Below are 18,921 nucleotides of genomic sequence, written 5' to 3' on the forward strand. Positions count from 1 at the left end.
AGAACAAATACTCAACTCCTCAAAACAGTTCCGCTTATCTTACAGAGAAGTGGTCAGCAAAATAATAAATATTAATTACATGCTGTGCCTCTTTAATTAGGACAATGTCAGGATCTAAATCAATAAAATTACCTAGTATAAGTTACTTCTTAAAATGTAGTGAGTCTGTAATATTGTTTTAACTACAGATACCGAGAGGCTATTCACAAATGGGATGAAGCACTTCAGTTAACTCCAGAGGATGCTACACTTTATGAGATGAAATCACAGGTAAATTATAACAATTATTTATCAAAAATAAAACATTGTGGTTCTTTAACAGTTACCATGTAATACTGTATATTGCTTATGTCCATAAACTACAGAATAATTAATTTAGGGTTTCCATTTCTTCTCAGCACAACAGAGTCTTTTCTGTGGGTGGTGGAAATATGCTGTAAGCTTAGCCAATCACAAAAAATCTTTTCTTGGATTGTAATATCTTAATTCATGCCGTAGCAAAAGCAACTGAAATGTTTTAAAAAATATGCTAGGTAGAAGGGGAAGAGAATGTTACTCTGACAGGTGAGCAAATTTGCCTCTACAAAAAAACTCCCAGAAAAACTATCCACTCTTTCTACAGAGTTGACTTAATACCATCACCATTAAACAGGGATGCGCTATAAAAAGACATGCTCCAGTTTGTCCACATTCAGTCTTACATAGACAAATTAGTCTTGGAAAAGAACGTTTAAATAGAGTACTTTTGTCTCAATTCATCAAGCCTTTATTTTACAGCTGTTTTAATGAAAAATGCTTGTAGTCTCACTAAAATTATAAGTTCATATATGAATTTGTTATTTCTGTGTGACTGGGATGGCAAATGTTCCAGGACCCATTGTTTTGTTTAGGTCAGGAAGTTTTTAATCTTCATCTATTTGCCGAAGTACAAAAATACAGTTTTTCCGTATTAAACAAAAAACTGTTATTGCAAAATTTTAATTGAGATTGAGAATAAGAAATGTACAGCTACAGATTTCTTAATCCATTTTACTTTTCATTTAAAATCTGTTGAAGTTGCTCCTTTTTCTTTTGCTGAAAGCTATTCTTACTTGTCTTCCCCATCCCAGGGTTTGTTGTGCTTTACTATCTTTATTTTTTCTCTTGAGCATATAGTAACAGCTTGGCTATGTCTTAGTCTATATAAGTGGAAATAGAAAACGTTTGCCAAGCTACTGAATATTTCACCTGTATCTTAATGTTTTTGTTTACAGGGACTATCAGTAGCATAGCAGGTAAGACAGAAATGAGAAGCAGCAATGTTAAATATATCTCCATGTTTACAGGGACTAGCATAACAGGAAAGGACAGGGCTCATTTCCTCAGGCTGACACCTTGATTTTTGGAAAATTAAAAAGCCTTTCTCCCTGCTAATGTGCCACAATGTGAGCACATTCAGATTCTCTAGGGGAGAGGCTTTTTTGTTTTTTCAGAGAAAACAGTGAGAGCTATTTCTTCTACACTCAAGTTTTCTGGAATACTTAAATAACATTGCATCCTTAACAGATTTTTGTCAATTGACATATATGGTGACAAAAGGCAGAGAACAGGTAAGTAAATTGAGGTGAAGGGAAAACAATGAAAATCAAAGTTAGAGGAAAAGCTATTTCAGAAATTAGCATTTTTTGGTTGGATAGTAAGTTTAAAATGGAAATATTAGCTTAAGGTAGCTATTCAAAATATAGCTGAAAAATACATTGTTGAAAGCTAGGATCAGGAAAAGACAAAGTGGAAGTAATTTAATAAATGCCTAATTTTTAGGAAGCTTGCTGTAATGTTTAATTTTAAAATCTGTTGCTGTAATTTCCCCCCCCCCCCAAAAAAAAAAAAAACAAAAGGAAGCAACAAAACTTATTTTTCAGGCCTTTTGCTGAAGATACGACTGTTGCTTTTTGTTTGAATGTTACCATGTCTTCTCCTCTCACCTCTGAACTGAGAAATTGATTCTGTTAAATAATTGAACGATCATAAGCTGCTTCCACTGCAGTAGTAGTAAGGGATAGTTTTGTTCTATATAACTATAGAATGTTTTGAATTTATTTTGAAAATATTTTAGAGCTTTAACAGGTTTTTCGTCCTCAATTATTTTGGGAAAAATGTACTGATTTGTTGGATTGTCGTGTCAATGTATGATATATGTATAATGGATCCAGTTAGATTGTGTTAGGAAAAATTGTGTGTGTGTGTGGGGGGGGGGAGGCATAGAGTTGCTTTTTGAATTAATTGAAATGATTCATTAATTTTAATGATCTTGATAATAAAATTCAGTAATTGTTTTTACTTGAAACTACTGAATATTTCTGGTGAAATTCACTCAGGCTTTCTTTACATGGTCTTGGAAAGAAGGTGTTTCCCCTCCCCACCAGACTAGTTTTAGAAGCAAGCAGTGGTCTTATGTGAATGCAACAATTAATACAGACAAAGCAAAGCTCTCAAAGTTGTCTATTTAATTACAATTATATTGCAATTAAATATATTCATAGTGGAAGGAATAGGAGAATAGGGAATTACTTGTTTACCAAGATCCATGCTACAGTGCAGTGATGTGTGTAAGCAAGAGCTTACTACAATATAATTCAATTGGTGCTCCAGCTGCAATACCTAATGTCTAGGTGTGATTACTTACTTGATACCCCAGGCTCATCATTCAGCTTAACAATACAATTAGAAAATAATGAAAACCAAAAGATTCGAGGAATGCAGGGCTTTGCTTCCAACATGTCTTTGCTGCTTTCCTGCAGAAGAGAGCACTGCTGGACAGTTGCACTCTCTCTTTGATTTCACTTTCTGATATTGCATAATAGTCATGTTCTCATTCAATGCAATAGAAGAAAGACTTACATACAAAACATTTTAGAAAATTTCTTAAATCTTTTTTAAGAAAACCTGTATTTATGCTTTAAGGTGGCAGCATTTCTATTGTATGTACAAATAGCTTTTACAGATGATATTTGTGGTATGACTTATGCTTACTGGAAGCTGGTTAACATAACGCTGTGAAATTTGATACGTTTGTGCTTTTAAAGGGGCTAATGTGAGCTGTAAAAATCCATTTTTGCCAAAACGGGAATATGCAATTCCTTCCAAAAATACTGCGGTTGATACTCAAATGATACCATTTTACAGTTGAGTATGTTGTTCCAATCCACCATACCCACGCAAATGCTAAAGCTGCAATTGTGTTGCTTAATGAGAAAGTCTTAGTAGCTCCAGATATTGGAAGAATCACCATACACTGATTCAGCCAGGGCTTGACCAGTATTGGCCCTGTGCAAGTCTGCCTGTCTGGTATGCAAGACATGTACTATAGAATGTGATTCATATTAAGAATATCTTAGCACTATATGCAGAGATAGTATGGACTAATTTTCTTTCAGTGAGGAAAAGTCTCCCTGTAAAGTCATTTCTTCTAAGAATTAGCACTGGATGGAATGTTTTGCCTGAGCTTGAATATCTGTGTATCTTGTTAAGTTTATTAAGATATTTTATGCTGGATTACAGAGCAGCTTCCGAGATCATCAATATTTGCTGCCAGCAGCAGAATAATATATTTTAAATACACTGTTGTTTAATATACAGCTCAAATAAATATGCTGTCTAATGACACTGTAGGAATCTGTAAATATTTATGGAAAGAACTTAAGGATACTTACTTTAACAGATGTTTCATTTTGTAGGACAAATGTCCTTCTGCATTTCTGAAGAGCGGAAATAGTGTTTAAAGTTCCCAATATTCAGTGACTGGTGCAGTAAGTGTGTTTCCAGAAAATCATATGGGAACTGTGGAATTGCTCAACTGCATCTTGATTCAAAACCCATAAAAGTTGATGAGTTTCTTTTCATTGCTGTCAGCTACTCTTTGATCCATTGGCTCTGGTATGTGAAGAGGCTAGGGTGGACATAGGATGTTGTCCTTCGAATTTCAGTTTATATATTAGATATTGCTTTACCAACTTAAAATGTTTTATTGTTACAAGGATATTAAATGGCAAGTAGATGTTCATACAAGCAGTTTTTTTTGTTTTTGTAAAAATTTGTTTGGAAAAGACCCACAACCTTAGTATGAATTTCAACATAACTAGCATTGTCTATGTTCAAAATAGCATATGAAGATCACCTAGATTATGTAGTCTCTAAGATTGCTTGAAATTCATTGCACACTAAGTTTCTTAGATATTGACTGGATTATTTTATTGCTGTTTTGAATTACAAAGAGGGAGGAGAAGTTTTGAAGGATTTGTATGAATTTGGGTCTTTGAACACAGGACCACCTGAGGTTCTTTTAGAGGGGATGGGGAATAAAGAGAGGTTGGGGGGAGATCAAAGGGTTCGTACTCACTATATTACTATATGCATGTTATAAACTCACTTAAGGCTGTTGGGATTTGGGGACTCTGCTATGCTACATCACTCCTGAGAATTTACTGGGTTATTGTTGGTTATCAAGTGACACTTGTCCCACAAAGATCTCAGATACCATTTAGTTGCATAAGGTGTTTGAGAATTTGTTATCTCTGCTATTCTTTTGGGGTCCTGAAATTGCATAATAATTTAGCATTGATGGACCCGACGTGAATATTCCCATATTTGAGTTTCAGGAATACTACCTCACATGTAGATTGTTTGCTGTCCATTGAATTTGGTCTTAAAAGAAATCAGGTTAAAAAGTAAAGTAAATACAAAATAACTTATCCACAGGAATCCCAAAGTGCACTGTACAATTATATATATATATAAAATAGCTTTTGTGTGTGTGTGTGTATATATATATATGTACACATGCATATATGCATGTGCGCATGCATATGTATGTATATATAGTGTGTGTGTGTAAAAACACACTCCAGATGAAAACAGTAAGCAATCAGGATGATCTGCCCTAGATAAGCTTTTTGGGTGTGGTGTTTGTCTCTTGCTGTCTGAGGATCTGGTTTCTGTGCAACTCTGCGTTCTTGATTTGTATTCATGGAGCAGGATTTCAGATGCATATCTCTTTTATAGCTCAAACCTGTCATGTTCAGATTGAAACTATCCTGTCTCCCCTGTTCTTAAGGATTTCTTAAACCTGAATGCAATAAAGAAATAATTTCAGCTCCTGCTCATCCCTCTTCCTTCTCGAGAAATTATAAGGTTCTTAAGACTTGACTAGATTCATAATCCTTAGTTTGGATTATAACAAATCAGCTAATAATTGCTGATTTATATCTAGTTGATATAAACATGTGTTTCATTACATTGACATTACTGGCAATCATTTGAAACCAGACATGCTGGTAAAAGATCAGTTTGTGGTGGTGAGTTGGAGAGTGACTACTCCCAAGCTGTTTGAGGGATGGTATAACAATATAAAGGAAGAGAACAGGGATATGTGTGTATTTTCCACACCGCCCCCCACCATGCCTTAGGCCCACTGGAATCTATTTGCTGGAACAGACCTTTGGCTTATATATGACTCTACCTCAGTCAATGAATTTCATGCAGTTATGAATCAGCATGGACTGAATTTATTGTACTCTTCGAGAGGCCATCTAAACTTCTGTGTTCACATGACAGGCTGTGAAACTCTGCCACCAAGAAGTATTGAAGTCAACTTATTGAAAAAAAAAGGACAATTGTACATTTCTGCAGAGAGCAAAAATATCTAGAGTGTAAAAAGTTGAAACAAGCATTATTTCTGAGCAAAATCAACATGTTGCAGTGCCACTGCACCTATTTAGAGTTAAAATTCAGTGAGAGAGTTGGAGCAGAACATCTGCCTACTGTTTTGTTTTTGTACTGACCTTGAACAGTGTTTGATATTCTTTGTGGGACTAGGTGAACTGTAGGTTATTCAGTGTAGGAACTGCTCGGTTCTTCTTGGAATCTTAGTCAAAATTGTAGCTGTATGTATTATATTGACTATGTGTGCCTGTGTTCAAATACTCTTGTTTTATAATATTTGGGACTAACCAGTTTATAATTTGCTGAAATTACGTAAAGTTAAAATAATATCTCAACTGCTTAAGCTAGAAAACTAACAAATATTTTATTATTTTATATTAATCCAGTATGTTTCATCTGCAAGAATCTCGCTGCCTAGTGAGGTTACGGAAAAGACGGACTCTTCCCAGAGGTGTGCCTGAAAGGACAAAAGGCACTGGTCACCAGTTGCTGCAAGAGAAATTCCAATTTGATAATAGGAGGGGGGGAAAATACTTCTCAGTGAAAGTGGTTAAACGTTGAATTGGTTTCTGAGGAAAGACTAGGGATTTTTAAAGGTATCTGTATATAGTGATTCAGCTTGAAAACTGTGAACTCATCTAAAGTAAGGACTTGCTCAGCTGTGGAACAGTTCCAAAATGCTGTGGGTAGGACATAACAGGTCATAGTACTGCCTGGTGTTTTACTTGGTCAGTGTCCTGATGACAGTTGCTGTTCAATCGATTTTTGCCACTGAGTTCTAATTCTTCTCATCTGTTCCCCCTTTTATGATTTATTAAAGCTATATCTATTAAACCATCAGTCACTGTAGTGATAGAAATGTTCTTTGTTTTTAATGCATGTGATAAAGGTAACTATGTTAGAATAATACAGCTTTTCAGAAACCACCTACTGAACATCTTTATAAGATATGTTAGAAATGATTAGAGGGAAATGTGTGTGCAAAAGGGTCATGAGAGGCTTAATTTTCTGCTTTATTTTAGAAGTTTTTATTTTATTTTTATACTTGTTTAAAAATTATTTTCTAATGAAGTATTTCTACTGTAATTGGGAAATAAATGGAATATATAATGAAGTTACTTAACTGAAACTTGAGTGCCATTCTGCTAATGAAATTTGCAAAAGTACTAATACTTACGAAAAAATAATTTATTAAGAGAGTAGCAGAAAAGGAAAATAACCTTAGAATGTCAGCTCTTAGACATTCTTAAGCAAACACAGCCTGATTCTGGCAAAATGGACTTTCCCATTGTAGCTTGTTTCAAAGACCTATTTTGCTGATAGGATTATGTCTTTAGGAAGGTTTTCCAAACATAGTTAAGGCAAGTAAAAGCAAGAAATCTTCATACTTCCAAATGATACGGTCATATTGGTGCATTATTCCGAATATATGGCAATCTAAAGACTCTAAGCTGATGCTTAAACAGTGGAGAAGAGGGATTTAGTAGGAGGTTTCATATATACATCCTCTATGAAGCATCACGTTGTTTGGTGATTAAAAAATGTCCTACTGAACTTTTTACTTTAAAAAGTAGACAGTCATTTAAAAAGAAATGCTAAGCCTGACCAGTCTGATTTAATCTAAGGTTTTGTGATTTTTTTTTTTAATATAACGTTTCCTTACTCCTATTTTCACTAGTAACTTGACATTTTGCCAGAAGTAACTAGCAGAGGATGACTATTATTCCTAGCTCTTCTATCAGAAAAAAGAAAATTGAAATCAATCAATTGTAACTTGAACCAAAACATTACTGATGAATTAATGTAATTGCACATGCTTTTGGGTTGATGGCGATGATGGTTTGTGATTTGGACTTATGTGCTATAATCCAAAAAGGTTTTTAAATGAGTCAGGAGTTTTGTTTTATTAAGCATGGTAGAGCTTCCAAGAAGAAAATCTCTTCAAACAGAAGAGTGTATAGTTTACTCTTTTGAAAGAAACTCAGCTATATGAAAGAAAACAACATCCTTATTTGGAAGGGAGCGTGTGTGTGTGTGTAGGGGGTCATTCATTCCATTTCCCCTATTTTATTCAGAATAATTGTTACATTCATTTCCTTTTTTAGTTAAAAGTGTTTACACTTGGACATTTACTGCAGTAATTGTTTCGAAATAATGAGAAGATGTAAATAAGAAAAAGTAAGAATAATAGCAAGCATTCGAATAAGATAGAAATTACTGCTGGTTGGCAGTCATCTTGATCACAGATCGGAATAAGAAGATAATATTTCTCACACCAAGTGAAACCAAGTTTCATATCAAGCTCAAACACTTCAGGTGTATGGATTGAAATGGAGGAAGGTCTGAGGGCATCTTTGTGAGAAGCAGAAAAGTGGATCATCATGCTGATGCCATGGAATAGCAAATAAAATAAGAGCTTCTTAAAATAACTGAAGAGAGATAAATAGAAGGAACCAAGTAGTCCAGAGCCTTGAAATGAGAAGATAAAATCAAGTTGTGGATGTTTCCACAGTGGAAGTAGGAGCGAGACATGGGTTGTTTTTTTGGGTTTTTTTTTTGGTCTTTTTTATGATATGATATGCAGGAATCAAGGAAACCAACAATAAAGAGAACATAATCAGGATAGAATATACAGGAGTTGTGCATACAGCAAAAGACCTAGGTCTATATATATAATGTAAGAGATAAGTATGAACTAGATTCATGGGAAGGAAGAGAGAATTAAAAAATTATACTTGGTCCAGAAGTGTCAGGAGACTAGTGGTAATGTCATTTGGTATAGTACTTAAGTATGTATAATGCTAAAGTGTATCTTGGGCATGAAATGCTGTAGATGGAGTTAAAAGTATAATTGTTTTTTTTTTTTTCCTCTTAAATTGATATGTTTAGCTAGTGAATAATTGAGAAATCCGTCTTGATGAAGATCACTAGTATAATTCTTGTGGTCTACTGCCTTGTTACTTCTTTTTGAACAGACCCTGGGTTATGAGCACATAAACAGTGATAAGTATCCTGTAGACTCATCATATTCAGGAAATGGAGTCTACAAAAATATGTGTGATCATGGGATTGATGTATGTAAAGGAAGATATTGACATGTCTGCTTATTGAGCTGCGTACGTGACAAGCCTGTTATATGACAAAGGAGATTATAGCATATACAGCCTTGAAGTTGATGTTATAGTTTAGTTGCACAGTGATTACCACTGTGACCTGGAAAAGTACTCTGTCTAAATTAGTACGCACAGCTGTCATAAGTGAATCAAATTGGAATAATTCACCTGTCCTAGTGAAGTTACAGTTCTGTAAACAATAAAGTGAAATGTCATTGAAAACTAAAAAAGATATTGTAAATATGTACGTAGGTGTTTTGCTATTGTATTGCACTGGAAAACACTGGTAGAAGAGAGTGAATGCTCTGAAACCCATAAAAATGTTAAAGTGAGTAGGTACTTGGATGGTTTTCTCATTTGAGAACAAGTGCGTGAAGAAATGAACGTAAAAAACATCTGATAGGTGAAGATCATGTTGTTGTGGAAGGATGTACACCTATCCACTAGTAACAGTTTGATAGTTCAATTCATAGATTTACTGCAGATGAAACTGCACACAGAAATGTAGTTAAACTTCAGGTTTTGGAAAAATACGTAGTATTCTTTGCAGACTTTACTCAAAAAGCATAATTGAGAAGTACTGTTAAAAAAAAAAAAAAAGCAGGAGGAAAAATGGCATGCCATACAGCTATTTTAGGTCTTTTTTTAGCAGCTTTCCAAATTCCACTGTACAGCCTATCAAATGGAATTAGAGAGAGACCTAAATGACTAGCCTCTAGAAAAATTTAGTCATTAAAACCCTATGAGTATGGATCTAAAGTACTTATAGGAATTCTCATACAGGGTTAATTTCTGCAGTAAAGCTATCTAATTATTTTACTGTACTTATCCCAGCGCTGTGCAAGTATTTTGCAACAGTATTTGGATCTTCCTCCTCTCAACACTCATATTTGTATGTTTAATATATTGTAGAACAGTAGGGTTAAGCAAATGCCTCTTACACTTCAGCAGTTGTCCTAATCTGCTCTGAGTGTGCATCATGATTTCAGGTCAGTTGAGAAGAAAGTGGTTTCCCACATATGAGTCTTACTCCTGTGGCTGACATTTTCATCATACAGTTGGAATGCAGTTGTCATTTGTTTCTTAGACGGGTATCTATCACCATAGCATGTGGGCGTCTGAAATCATGATCTCAGAGTGATGCAGGTCTTCAGGTAATGTGCCAATTTCATGGAGGTTTTGGAGAAATAGGACAAACTTTGAGTTGTATTATGTGTCTTTATGATTTATAGGCTCAGTTGTGGGGATCCAGTGTGAGGTATAGAATGGTAACTGACTTCTGCTAACTTGTACTGCTGAATAAAAGATTTCCACATTTGGAAACCACTTATGAAATCAGCTATATATATATATATATATATATATATATATATATATATTTAAATATATATTTAAAGTCTAAGTAAAGCATTCTGCAATAGCAAAGCCTGCTTTCCAAATATAGCAGTCATTAAGAGTTATTTCCATACTGAATTACAAGGATTGTTTCCATTATTATATCTTGCCCACTTTGTGTTTGGTAGATATCGGTCTTCTAGGTTTTATATTTTTTTGTTTTTAATAGGAATTATTTGAAAAAATACTTTTTTATTGTATGTGATTGTTAATGTGCGTGTCTTTCTGTATAATCCAGTAATTCTGCTACTCATAGAATGTGAGATTTGGAGGGAGGGAGGGAGAGGGACACTTTCAGAAGCAATTCGTCTCCAAGAGCTGCCAAAATAAGTTAGATGTATCTAACTTTAGCATAGCTGTTTCTCTCTGTGGACTGTGGAGTAAGTCTAGGTGACTATCTTAGACTAGACAACTAAATTTTAAACGACTAAAAGCTGGGTGAAATGAATCTGGTTCTTAGTTACTGAAACTATAGTGGTTGCCTGGGTAATCCTGGAAAGCTTGATTCTGTTTTCAACTCTGGTTATTCCTTTTATATTTATTTCTTTGTCATAGGTCCTGATGTCTTTGCATGAGATGTTCCCAGCAGTGCATGCAGCAGAAATGGCTGTCCAGAGAAATCCGCGTTCCTGGGATGCCTGGCAGACTTTGGGACGTGCCCAGCTTGGATTAGGAGAAATAGCACTGGTAGGAAAAGGATGGTCTAAATTTATAAACTAAAATTGTAAACCACACCCTCTTAATTGTGAGAAAATAAAAGTACAGAAATATTGAAGTAGCTTAATATCCTTATATAGCTTAAGTATAGGCAAGGAAGAAGGTTCTTGTTGTTTATCCCCCATATTCCCTATACTTTGTTTCTCACAAATCCTTTCTGTGTGGTTTTGTTGCTGTGCATCTTCTCTCTAACTGCAACTCTATGCTGTGGCACCATCTCTGCCACACGGCGTGATGCACAAGGAGACCCTTCCCCCATCCAGGGTCTAAACAACGGTGAATAACGTAATGTAAATAGTGTAAGTATATATATTTGGTAGTTAGTATGGAAATTGTGAAACTTTTCAATTAAGACATGTATGCCAAGTCCATTAGAAAAATAACTCATTATGAGCTCTCAAATAATAAGATATTTTTTCACCTCTGATATAAGTAGCTGTGGGCAGTTCTGATACAAATAAATAATTTTGTTATTAATTTAGATTATTTTTGTAAAGTTACAATGTTTGGACTGAAAATTTTCAAGAAAATGCTTTTCCTTAGACTAAGATCATGCAAAAACAGTTTCTTTTAAAAATATAGTATTAAGTATTGAAAAAACAAAGCGTGAGAATAACATCAGACAAAAGCTGTATTGTGTTGCAGATGTGCAGTGAACTACTTTATGTTGTTTTGGTATCATAGTATGAAATATTTAATATAAATCCATACATAGCTGGATCATGTCATGTTAAATAACTGGTGATATTCCATAGCTTTTGCCATGTAGATTGTCAGAATTGTCTTGTCTACAATCTATAAATCACTTCTACAATTAAGTGCCTGAAATTGCCTTTGTAAATTGTGTCTGAGATTTTAAATGCATTAGTCTAAGGAGATTCAAAGCTATATTTGCTGCATAAATCACAGATCACTGATGCTGTTTATCGTATGATAAATGCTACAGTTACTGTAATGAAAATTAGACATACTGATTTATTCTTACCAGTTAGTATAAGTTATACCACCAGGCCTGCTCACCAGGTCATTTAAACTGTCTATTTTAGTAAGTCACATCACACCAGTGGGAGTGGATATTTGGGTTTAATAGCACTGGGCACCCTATGTCCACATTATATGCGTTTTGCTTTACTTCAGACTAGCTATATTCCTTGGAGCACTTCAGGTGCTCTCTTGGCATGTGTTGCTGAGTTGAATTGGAAAGGAATACAGTTTGTTCTCTGAGACTCTTCTACAATGTGCAAAACAAAGCAGGTTAAGTGGAAGCAGTTGAAGATTTGCATCAAAACACATTCTTCATCTGAAACAAAATAATACTACAGGTACACCTGCAGTTAAGTTATATTGATCTTGTAATTCACTCTTATCCCTGGAGAGTGAGTTACCACAAGGTAGGTTGCCCTCTGAATGTTTGTATGTCTCAACTGTCTGAGCAGGGTACCTACAAAGAGTAAGCTCCTGTCTAACTCCAGTACTTTAAGAGTAGATGTTTCTTCTACTTTGTCTTCCTGTGTGTTTAGGGCATACTGAACTCTCTTTTGAAGAAGGTGTCCTCATCTGCAAATAAAAGCTTTGGGAGTTATTCTAAACAGAAGATAACGTTCACTCTTTTTTTTTGAACCCAGTGAGTGTTGGGCAATCTTAATATTAAAACTAGAGGAATCTTTAAAAAATAAACGATTTTATAGCCATTGAAATTCTTGACCAAGTGTTTAAGTCGTTATTAAACTCTTCCCACTAGCTTCTTATTACTATGGTTTTGTAGTTTTTCCATTGTATTACAATTTTTACAAAGAAAAGTTAATAAAGTATAAATATCAAAATTTTTTTTACTAATTTTTGAGATTTGGGGATTACCACTTTTCTCAAGAGCAACTTCTTTATTCCTTTATTTCAGTTCCTCTATCTCTTCCTTTGTTACTCGCAACCTGCTAAATGATCTGTTGTAATTTTCTACTACTTCACAGTGAACAATGACTTTTCTTAGTAAAAATGGACTGTATTTTCATTTTAAGCTTCCTCTGCCCAAAATTACAGATTCCAAAAAAATCAATCTATGTTAGATATGGTATGTAACACATCGTTCTATTGCCAAAGAAAGATTTCTCTTGTTCTGTTTTTGTCAAACTTGTGACAGAAATGGAGTGAGCTATGTTAGCCCCTTTAAGTTTTGGAAAAGCTGTTTGCTTTTTCTGAATTGAGTAAATAAGGCGAGTCAACTGTGGTACTTCAATAAAAACAGGATTTTTTGCTTTTCTGTGTATTTGATAAGAGGTGATAATTCCTTAAAATGCTAGAAGTTGGTCTGTAGGAGTGCACCCGAGGAAACTATGCAAAGTGAATGTGTGAGGTGAATTCTAGAAATGCATAGTCAGGCTTGCAATATTTCTCCCGTTTCACTGTAAACGTTTGTTTTTTTGCAAATAAATATTTTATGTACAAATAAGTTTTAAGCAGTAACAATTTACAATTTCAGATTGTTATATTTGTTAGAACCGTTCTTTCTGAGAGATAAACAGTGAGCTCTACGCTCTCATAAAAAAACAAAAAAGCTTTAAAAAAATTCTACTAATTGAAGGTTATGGAGTTCACCCTACTGTGGGCTGGGGTCTTAGTGTAAGATCTGTAACATTGCAGATTACAAAGTTAGCTCCATAGATGCATAAATATGAACCAACTATGCATACTTTCTGTTATTTTGAAAAATGTAGTTTGCTATATTAAGTAGTTAGTCATTAATTTTAATGTGTTGTAGGTGTGGTATTGAATTTGTAAAAGAACCAAGTTTTAAGAATGTGGATCCTTAAATCAGCCCTTTGCTTTTATTTCAAAGAAATAGAGCTTCAGATCTTTTATGTAAAGGTGGAAATTATGTACTAGCAAAGAGAAGAATTACTGCATTTTTATTTGAATCCATGTATCAGCTATCAGCCACAGATATGGACTGATAAACAAAATTGTGACAGAAAATTACTGTGTGATATTTCATATATTACTGTTATAAACATCTAAAGAGTTCTGGATTTGAGAGGATTTTCAAAATGAAAATAAGTGTATAGAAACACAAAGATTTGTTAAGCAAGAGGAATGTTAAAACATCGCATGGCATTTTACAGCCTTTAACTTCATAGTGGATGGTTTTCTATTGAAAAGCAGTCAAATCTTTGCTTCTGATTGTATTCCTTCAGAATTTAGGGGATAACTGCATTTCTTTTTCTAGAGCTATATGAGATTAAAATATTTAAGTACACTGTTGTGATAATCTTCCTTCTAAGGACATCACTATGTATGAGTTATAGTCAGTTATTTGAGTACAATGATGAAATATTTATTATTATGTTAACAAAGTACTTACATAATTGAAAATAGAGAGATGATTCAATTTTTAAAATATCTATTTGTTTTATAGTTTTGGCCTCAAATGTTTTTATTATTCAGTTTATTGTTATTGTTTCACACTAAATGGTACTGCTTTCCTTATCAGGACTTTATAAATGATATTTTTAAAAACAGAAAAACCCTGAACGTGTCAAATAATCCTGCTTAGTAATACTAGATTTCCCAGAGGTCCCATATCCGTCCTGCAGTCCTCAGCAACTCCAGTGTATTTTTTTTAATTACTGTTGGAAATCAGAGATGTATTTTGATAGCCTACTTAATATTTTGTGTGAAACTACCTTTTACTCAGAACTATCTGATTTTTATTTTCAGCAAACAAATAAGTGCAAGCAGAATTCCAAAAGTTTAAATGCTCTTACATATTCAGTTCTAGCAGAGCTAGTAGAGATTAGCTTGAGAGATTAGCTCACACCTGTTATTTATTCTTTCAGTTGCTTAGAACTTTTGAGTTTTTAACCACGCAGATGAAATCTATCTGCTAAGTATCTAGACTTTGTAAGTGTTAGCTAAATTAGATTCAGTGTTCATGACACACAGTGATGGAGGAGGGCTTTTTACCATTACTTTTAAAATGCTTGTAATAATTCAGCGGTGTATTTTTGTAATGGGGAAGTAAATATCTTTCCTCCTCGTGGATGTTTACTGGCTTAGGAATTGAGAGCACGTATATTGTTTCAGGCTTTGTTTTGCTAGGCTAAATATGTCAAGTTCTACGATGTGATAGATCTTCTGTTCCCTTGATCAAAGTGGATTGTGTTTATGCATGTAGTAGAGCATAGTGTATCGTTCTTCAAAGCTGAGCCAGCCTACAGCGCTTACTTCGGCAGAGCGTACGGCAGTGCCTTGCGGAGATGCTCGCTGAAGTATAAAGGCAGACAGGCAGTATAAACACTGTGGTGAAATAAAGATCCAAGAAGGAATAATTTAGTGCAACAGGAGACCTGGGAAATGGGAGTACATCACTGGAGCAAAAGAGAGTAGAAAGTAGGCAAAAACTTCCGTACTTTGTCAAAAGAAGAGAAAGAAGGAAATTACAAGATTACGGAAAATGCAACTTGAAGAGAAACTTAAAGTGGAGCCAGTGGCTGACAGGTGAAGTCCCTGAAGCTCTAATACATATTGAGATATATGTCCAGGGCTGAGGATGCTGAGGAGAATGTTTCTGTTGGTTATCACCAGCCACTTTGCCTGCTGTCATCTCATGCCTCCGGGTTGAGACAAGCCAGACCCATGTCCTCTGGCCTCTAGTGTTGGCAGTCGCACACTGCGATGATGGGAAGGGGGAGGATGTGTGCAGAGTCTCTCGGGGGATGATGCATCCTAATCCAGTCAGTGTAAATTCTCTGCGGTGGAAAGTGTTCAGCATAGGAGAATTAAGCTACCATCATCTCACAGACTTCTACCAAATGTATGGGAATAAGGATTTTATTTACAGATTTATGACTTGACCAAATTCCAATAGGTTTAATAGAAAAATCTCATCTCTCACATCTGGAAAATGTCCTACTGAATTTTTCCAAAGTATGAAAAGATCAATGCTTTAGAATAAACTTAGTAACTGCAGACAGTAAGAGTCACTTCATTCTTGAAGATGAAAGGATTTATTTTTGTTGAAAAAAACTTTTTCAATTGGGTGTTTTTTGTTTTTTTGAAGAGGGGAAACAATCTTAATGGAAATCTTGTATAGAAAAATTTAGCCTGTTTAAGTAGGCAAATAAGCATAGCTGCCTTTCAGGCTAAACTACAGAAGCTCTTAAACTAGAGTGAGACTGTCTGAAAGAATTGGATTTTTTTTGTTTTTAGTTTAAAGAAGAGATGTAATGAGGAACTTGGCCAGCATCTTTAAGCATATTAAAGATTTCTGCAAAAATTAATGGGTTATTCATATTCACTGAGAGTAGTACAGGAAGTAACAGGCTTGAATTCCAGTAAAAAATGTTGGATATTAGAAAAAAAAGGACTGTTAAATGTAAGAACTGTTAAACATAATTAACTATAGGTGTATGTAAATCTCCATTGCTGGGCATCCTTTAAAACAGGTCAGATAGACAGCTATCGGATATAACATGAAGGCCTAATATAAGCCTTAGGGCAGATGTGAACTACATAACCTCTTAAGATTGCTTGCTAACCTTTTTTAGGAGTACAGCTCATTGTATGGTGACAATTGCTAGCTCTATGTATAATAATACATGTTATAAACAGTAGTCTGATCAAAACTGACCTTTACTTTAAAGACCGCAAATCAACAGGAGAAATCCTGATCATGAGACAAATGGAAGATGATGATTGTTTTCTATAGAATACCGTATAATGAGGTGAAATGTAAAATATTTTGAATATAAGAAGCCTTCAAATATTGTAACTCAGCAAGCAAGAATGTATTGCAGTGAATTTTGTAGTGGATTTTTGTGGTACTTTTCCCTGTAGATGTGAAAGCAAAAGCATGAGTGTACACTGTTTTTAAATCTCGCAGTCCTTAGATATAGGGTCTCTGGGACAACAGTTGCCCATCAAAATGAGGCTAGAAGTATCAAGTGTATCCAGTGTCATAACACTTTCCTATAATGCCAGATAGGCAACTGGAGTAAGATAAGGAGATTTTCCCACTGGTGCAGACACGAATTAAAAGTAGCACTTGGATTACACATGTGAATGGGTTTAGTATAGTAATAGGATTCTGAAAAACTTGCTTTTAGCGGTACTTTGCTACTTTGTAATAATTCAAATTACAAATTGGGTGAGAAATAGGAATATAAATTACTTCTGTACCTTTTATCTGGCATGTTTCAGACAGTTAGATCAGATAGTACTTAAGAGCTGTCAGTGCCAGCTTAGCATTTATACTCCTGGGTTTTCAGTTATTTTGTCATAATAGAAATTAATAACTGGATGCAGTTTGAGTGGCAACATGAAATACTCTGTAAATGACAATTCTGTATTTTTTAGTATTGCATTGGTGCTTTAGGGCTTATGCCTTTAATCTTTTGCACCTCCTAAAATGTATTTACACCTTTCTATAATGTCGCATGTAAAAATCTTTCTCCTAAATAGGCTTACAGGTGGTTGTTATATGCTGTATCCATATGAATTACCAAGGCATCTTCTCAGCCTATTAGTTAAAGCATTACTGTTTGTAAAACTTAAGTTGCTGTATTTTAATCTGATTGCTGTGCTTAGTGTTGTTTAATGTGCATGAACATAACTAAATAGACAAGTGGGATTCTCTTCTATGGGAAATTTAAAAACAGACGGTGTTTATTTATATTTTGTGTTCAAAAAATAAGATAAAATAGAGCATTTGGTGTTTAACTTATTTGTCCCTTGAAATTAAAGGCCAGCGAAGTTGAAAATAATGACACTGTTTTGCAAGAATTAAACTGCACTCTTCATGTCTTAAGTCCAGCAAGTTCCTATACTTCAGGTCTGGCTGTAGGCCAGTAGTAATTTTTTTTTTCCTGGAACTGAATGGCTGTCTGTTACAACAGCAGTAATACTGATAGCATATCAGCATTTCTTCAAAGAAATCAGAGGCTTGTATGTCTTTTCTGCTGTGCTAAGTTCAGTTCAGAGTTCATATGCTACTTTGTGGTAAGAGAAAAATTAATTGGCAGTTTCTGCTGATGGAGATAAAGTACTGCTTTTTCAAATTAATTTGCGTGCTTTGAGTACTTATAAATTACAAAAGAATATGACATTCAGTGGTTGTTCATGTCTTTAAAGTCTTTATACACAAGTTGCTGGAAATCACTGCTGGTTTTACACCCCACAGGAAGAACTAATCACTCAGGCGGCCGCTTTCGTAACTGGCCGTAAATCATAAATATCAAATATACACATTATGTGCATGTACATGTATAAGCTAGAATAGATAAAGTCAGCGTGGACCTTCTCACTGTTAATATAATTAAAAATCCAATACAGTTTTAAGTTTTGGTCCAACATTCTTCCAGTTTATCTTGTTACTGCTAAATGCAATCCTTGCTTCATTAGTTTTTTTAAAATTTAACAACTTCTGGGTTGAATATTTGTATTTGTGGAACATTTCCCAATTCAGATGAGTTGAAAGACAAGAGAAGCAATATTAATTATAATTAATTGTATTAATACTAGATGATTTATAAGATTATAGGAGTTCTTTCTTAGAATAACTCTTGAAGTGGGAAGTTTATACTTTTCTGAGGTTAAATGTTTACAACCAATTTGCTCAATTTTACAGAAACTGCTTATCATGGACATGGATGACTGTAGTATTAGATCTATATATGAAATGACTACATGCTAATTTATAAGGGGCAATATTGGTGAAATTTCACATCCCAGTTGTCCCATTTCTGTATTTGTTTATATCTTCTTGCCCCATCTGTCTCTCTGATGATAAGACAAAACTGAGATAGAAAACCATCAAAACGAAAATGAATTTGGCTTTTCCCTCTTTAATTAGAATATTATTTTGACGTGTTTTTGTTGGAATGAAAAGAGCATGCAATAAGTACTTTCAGAATACCTAGGCAATATGGAAAAGCCACTTCTTACTATGTCTAAATTTATCATCTGTGTTGCACTTATGGGCATTTATTTCATCACTCTTTCATAT

General features: G+C 34.4%; 1 protein-coding gene across 3 annotated transcripts in view; it reads left to right on the plus strand.

The window, feature by feature from the left end:
- The window catches only part of TTC33 (tetratricopeptide repeat domain 33), a 43,620-nt gene that overhangs the window by 21,344 nt on the left and 3,355 nt on the right, over positions 1-18,921 (plus strand). For all 3 annotated transcript variants that reach the window (XM_062600364.1, XM_062600366.1, XM_062600365.1), the window contains exons 3-4: positions 189-270; positions 10,764-10,895. In XM_062600364.1, the coding sequence (XP_062456348.1) occupies positions 189-270; positions 10,764-10,895 (214 nt within the window). The remainder of the gene's footprint in view (positions 1-188; positions 271-10,763; positions 10,896-18,921) is intronic.

Source organism: Rhea pennata, chromosome Z, assembly GCF_028389875.1.
Source record: "Rhea pennata isolate bPtePen1 chromosome Z, bPtePen1.pri, whole genome shotgun sequence".
Lineage (NCBI taxonomy): Eukaryota > Metazoa > Chordata > Aves > Rheiformes > Rheidae > Rhea > Rhea pennata.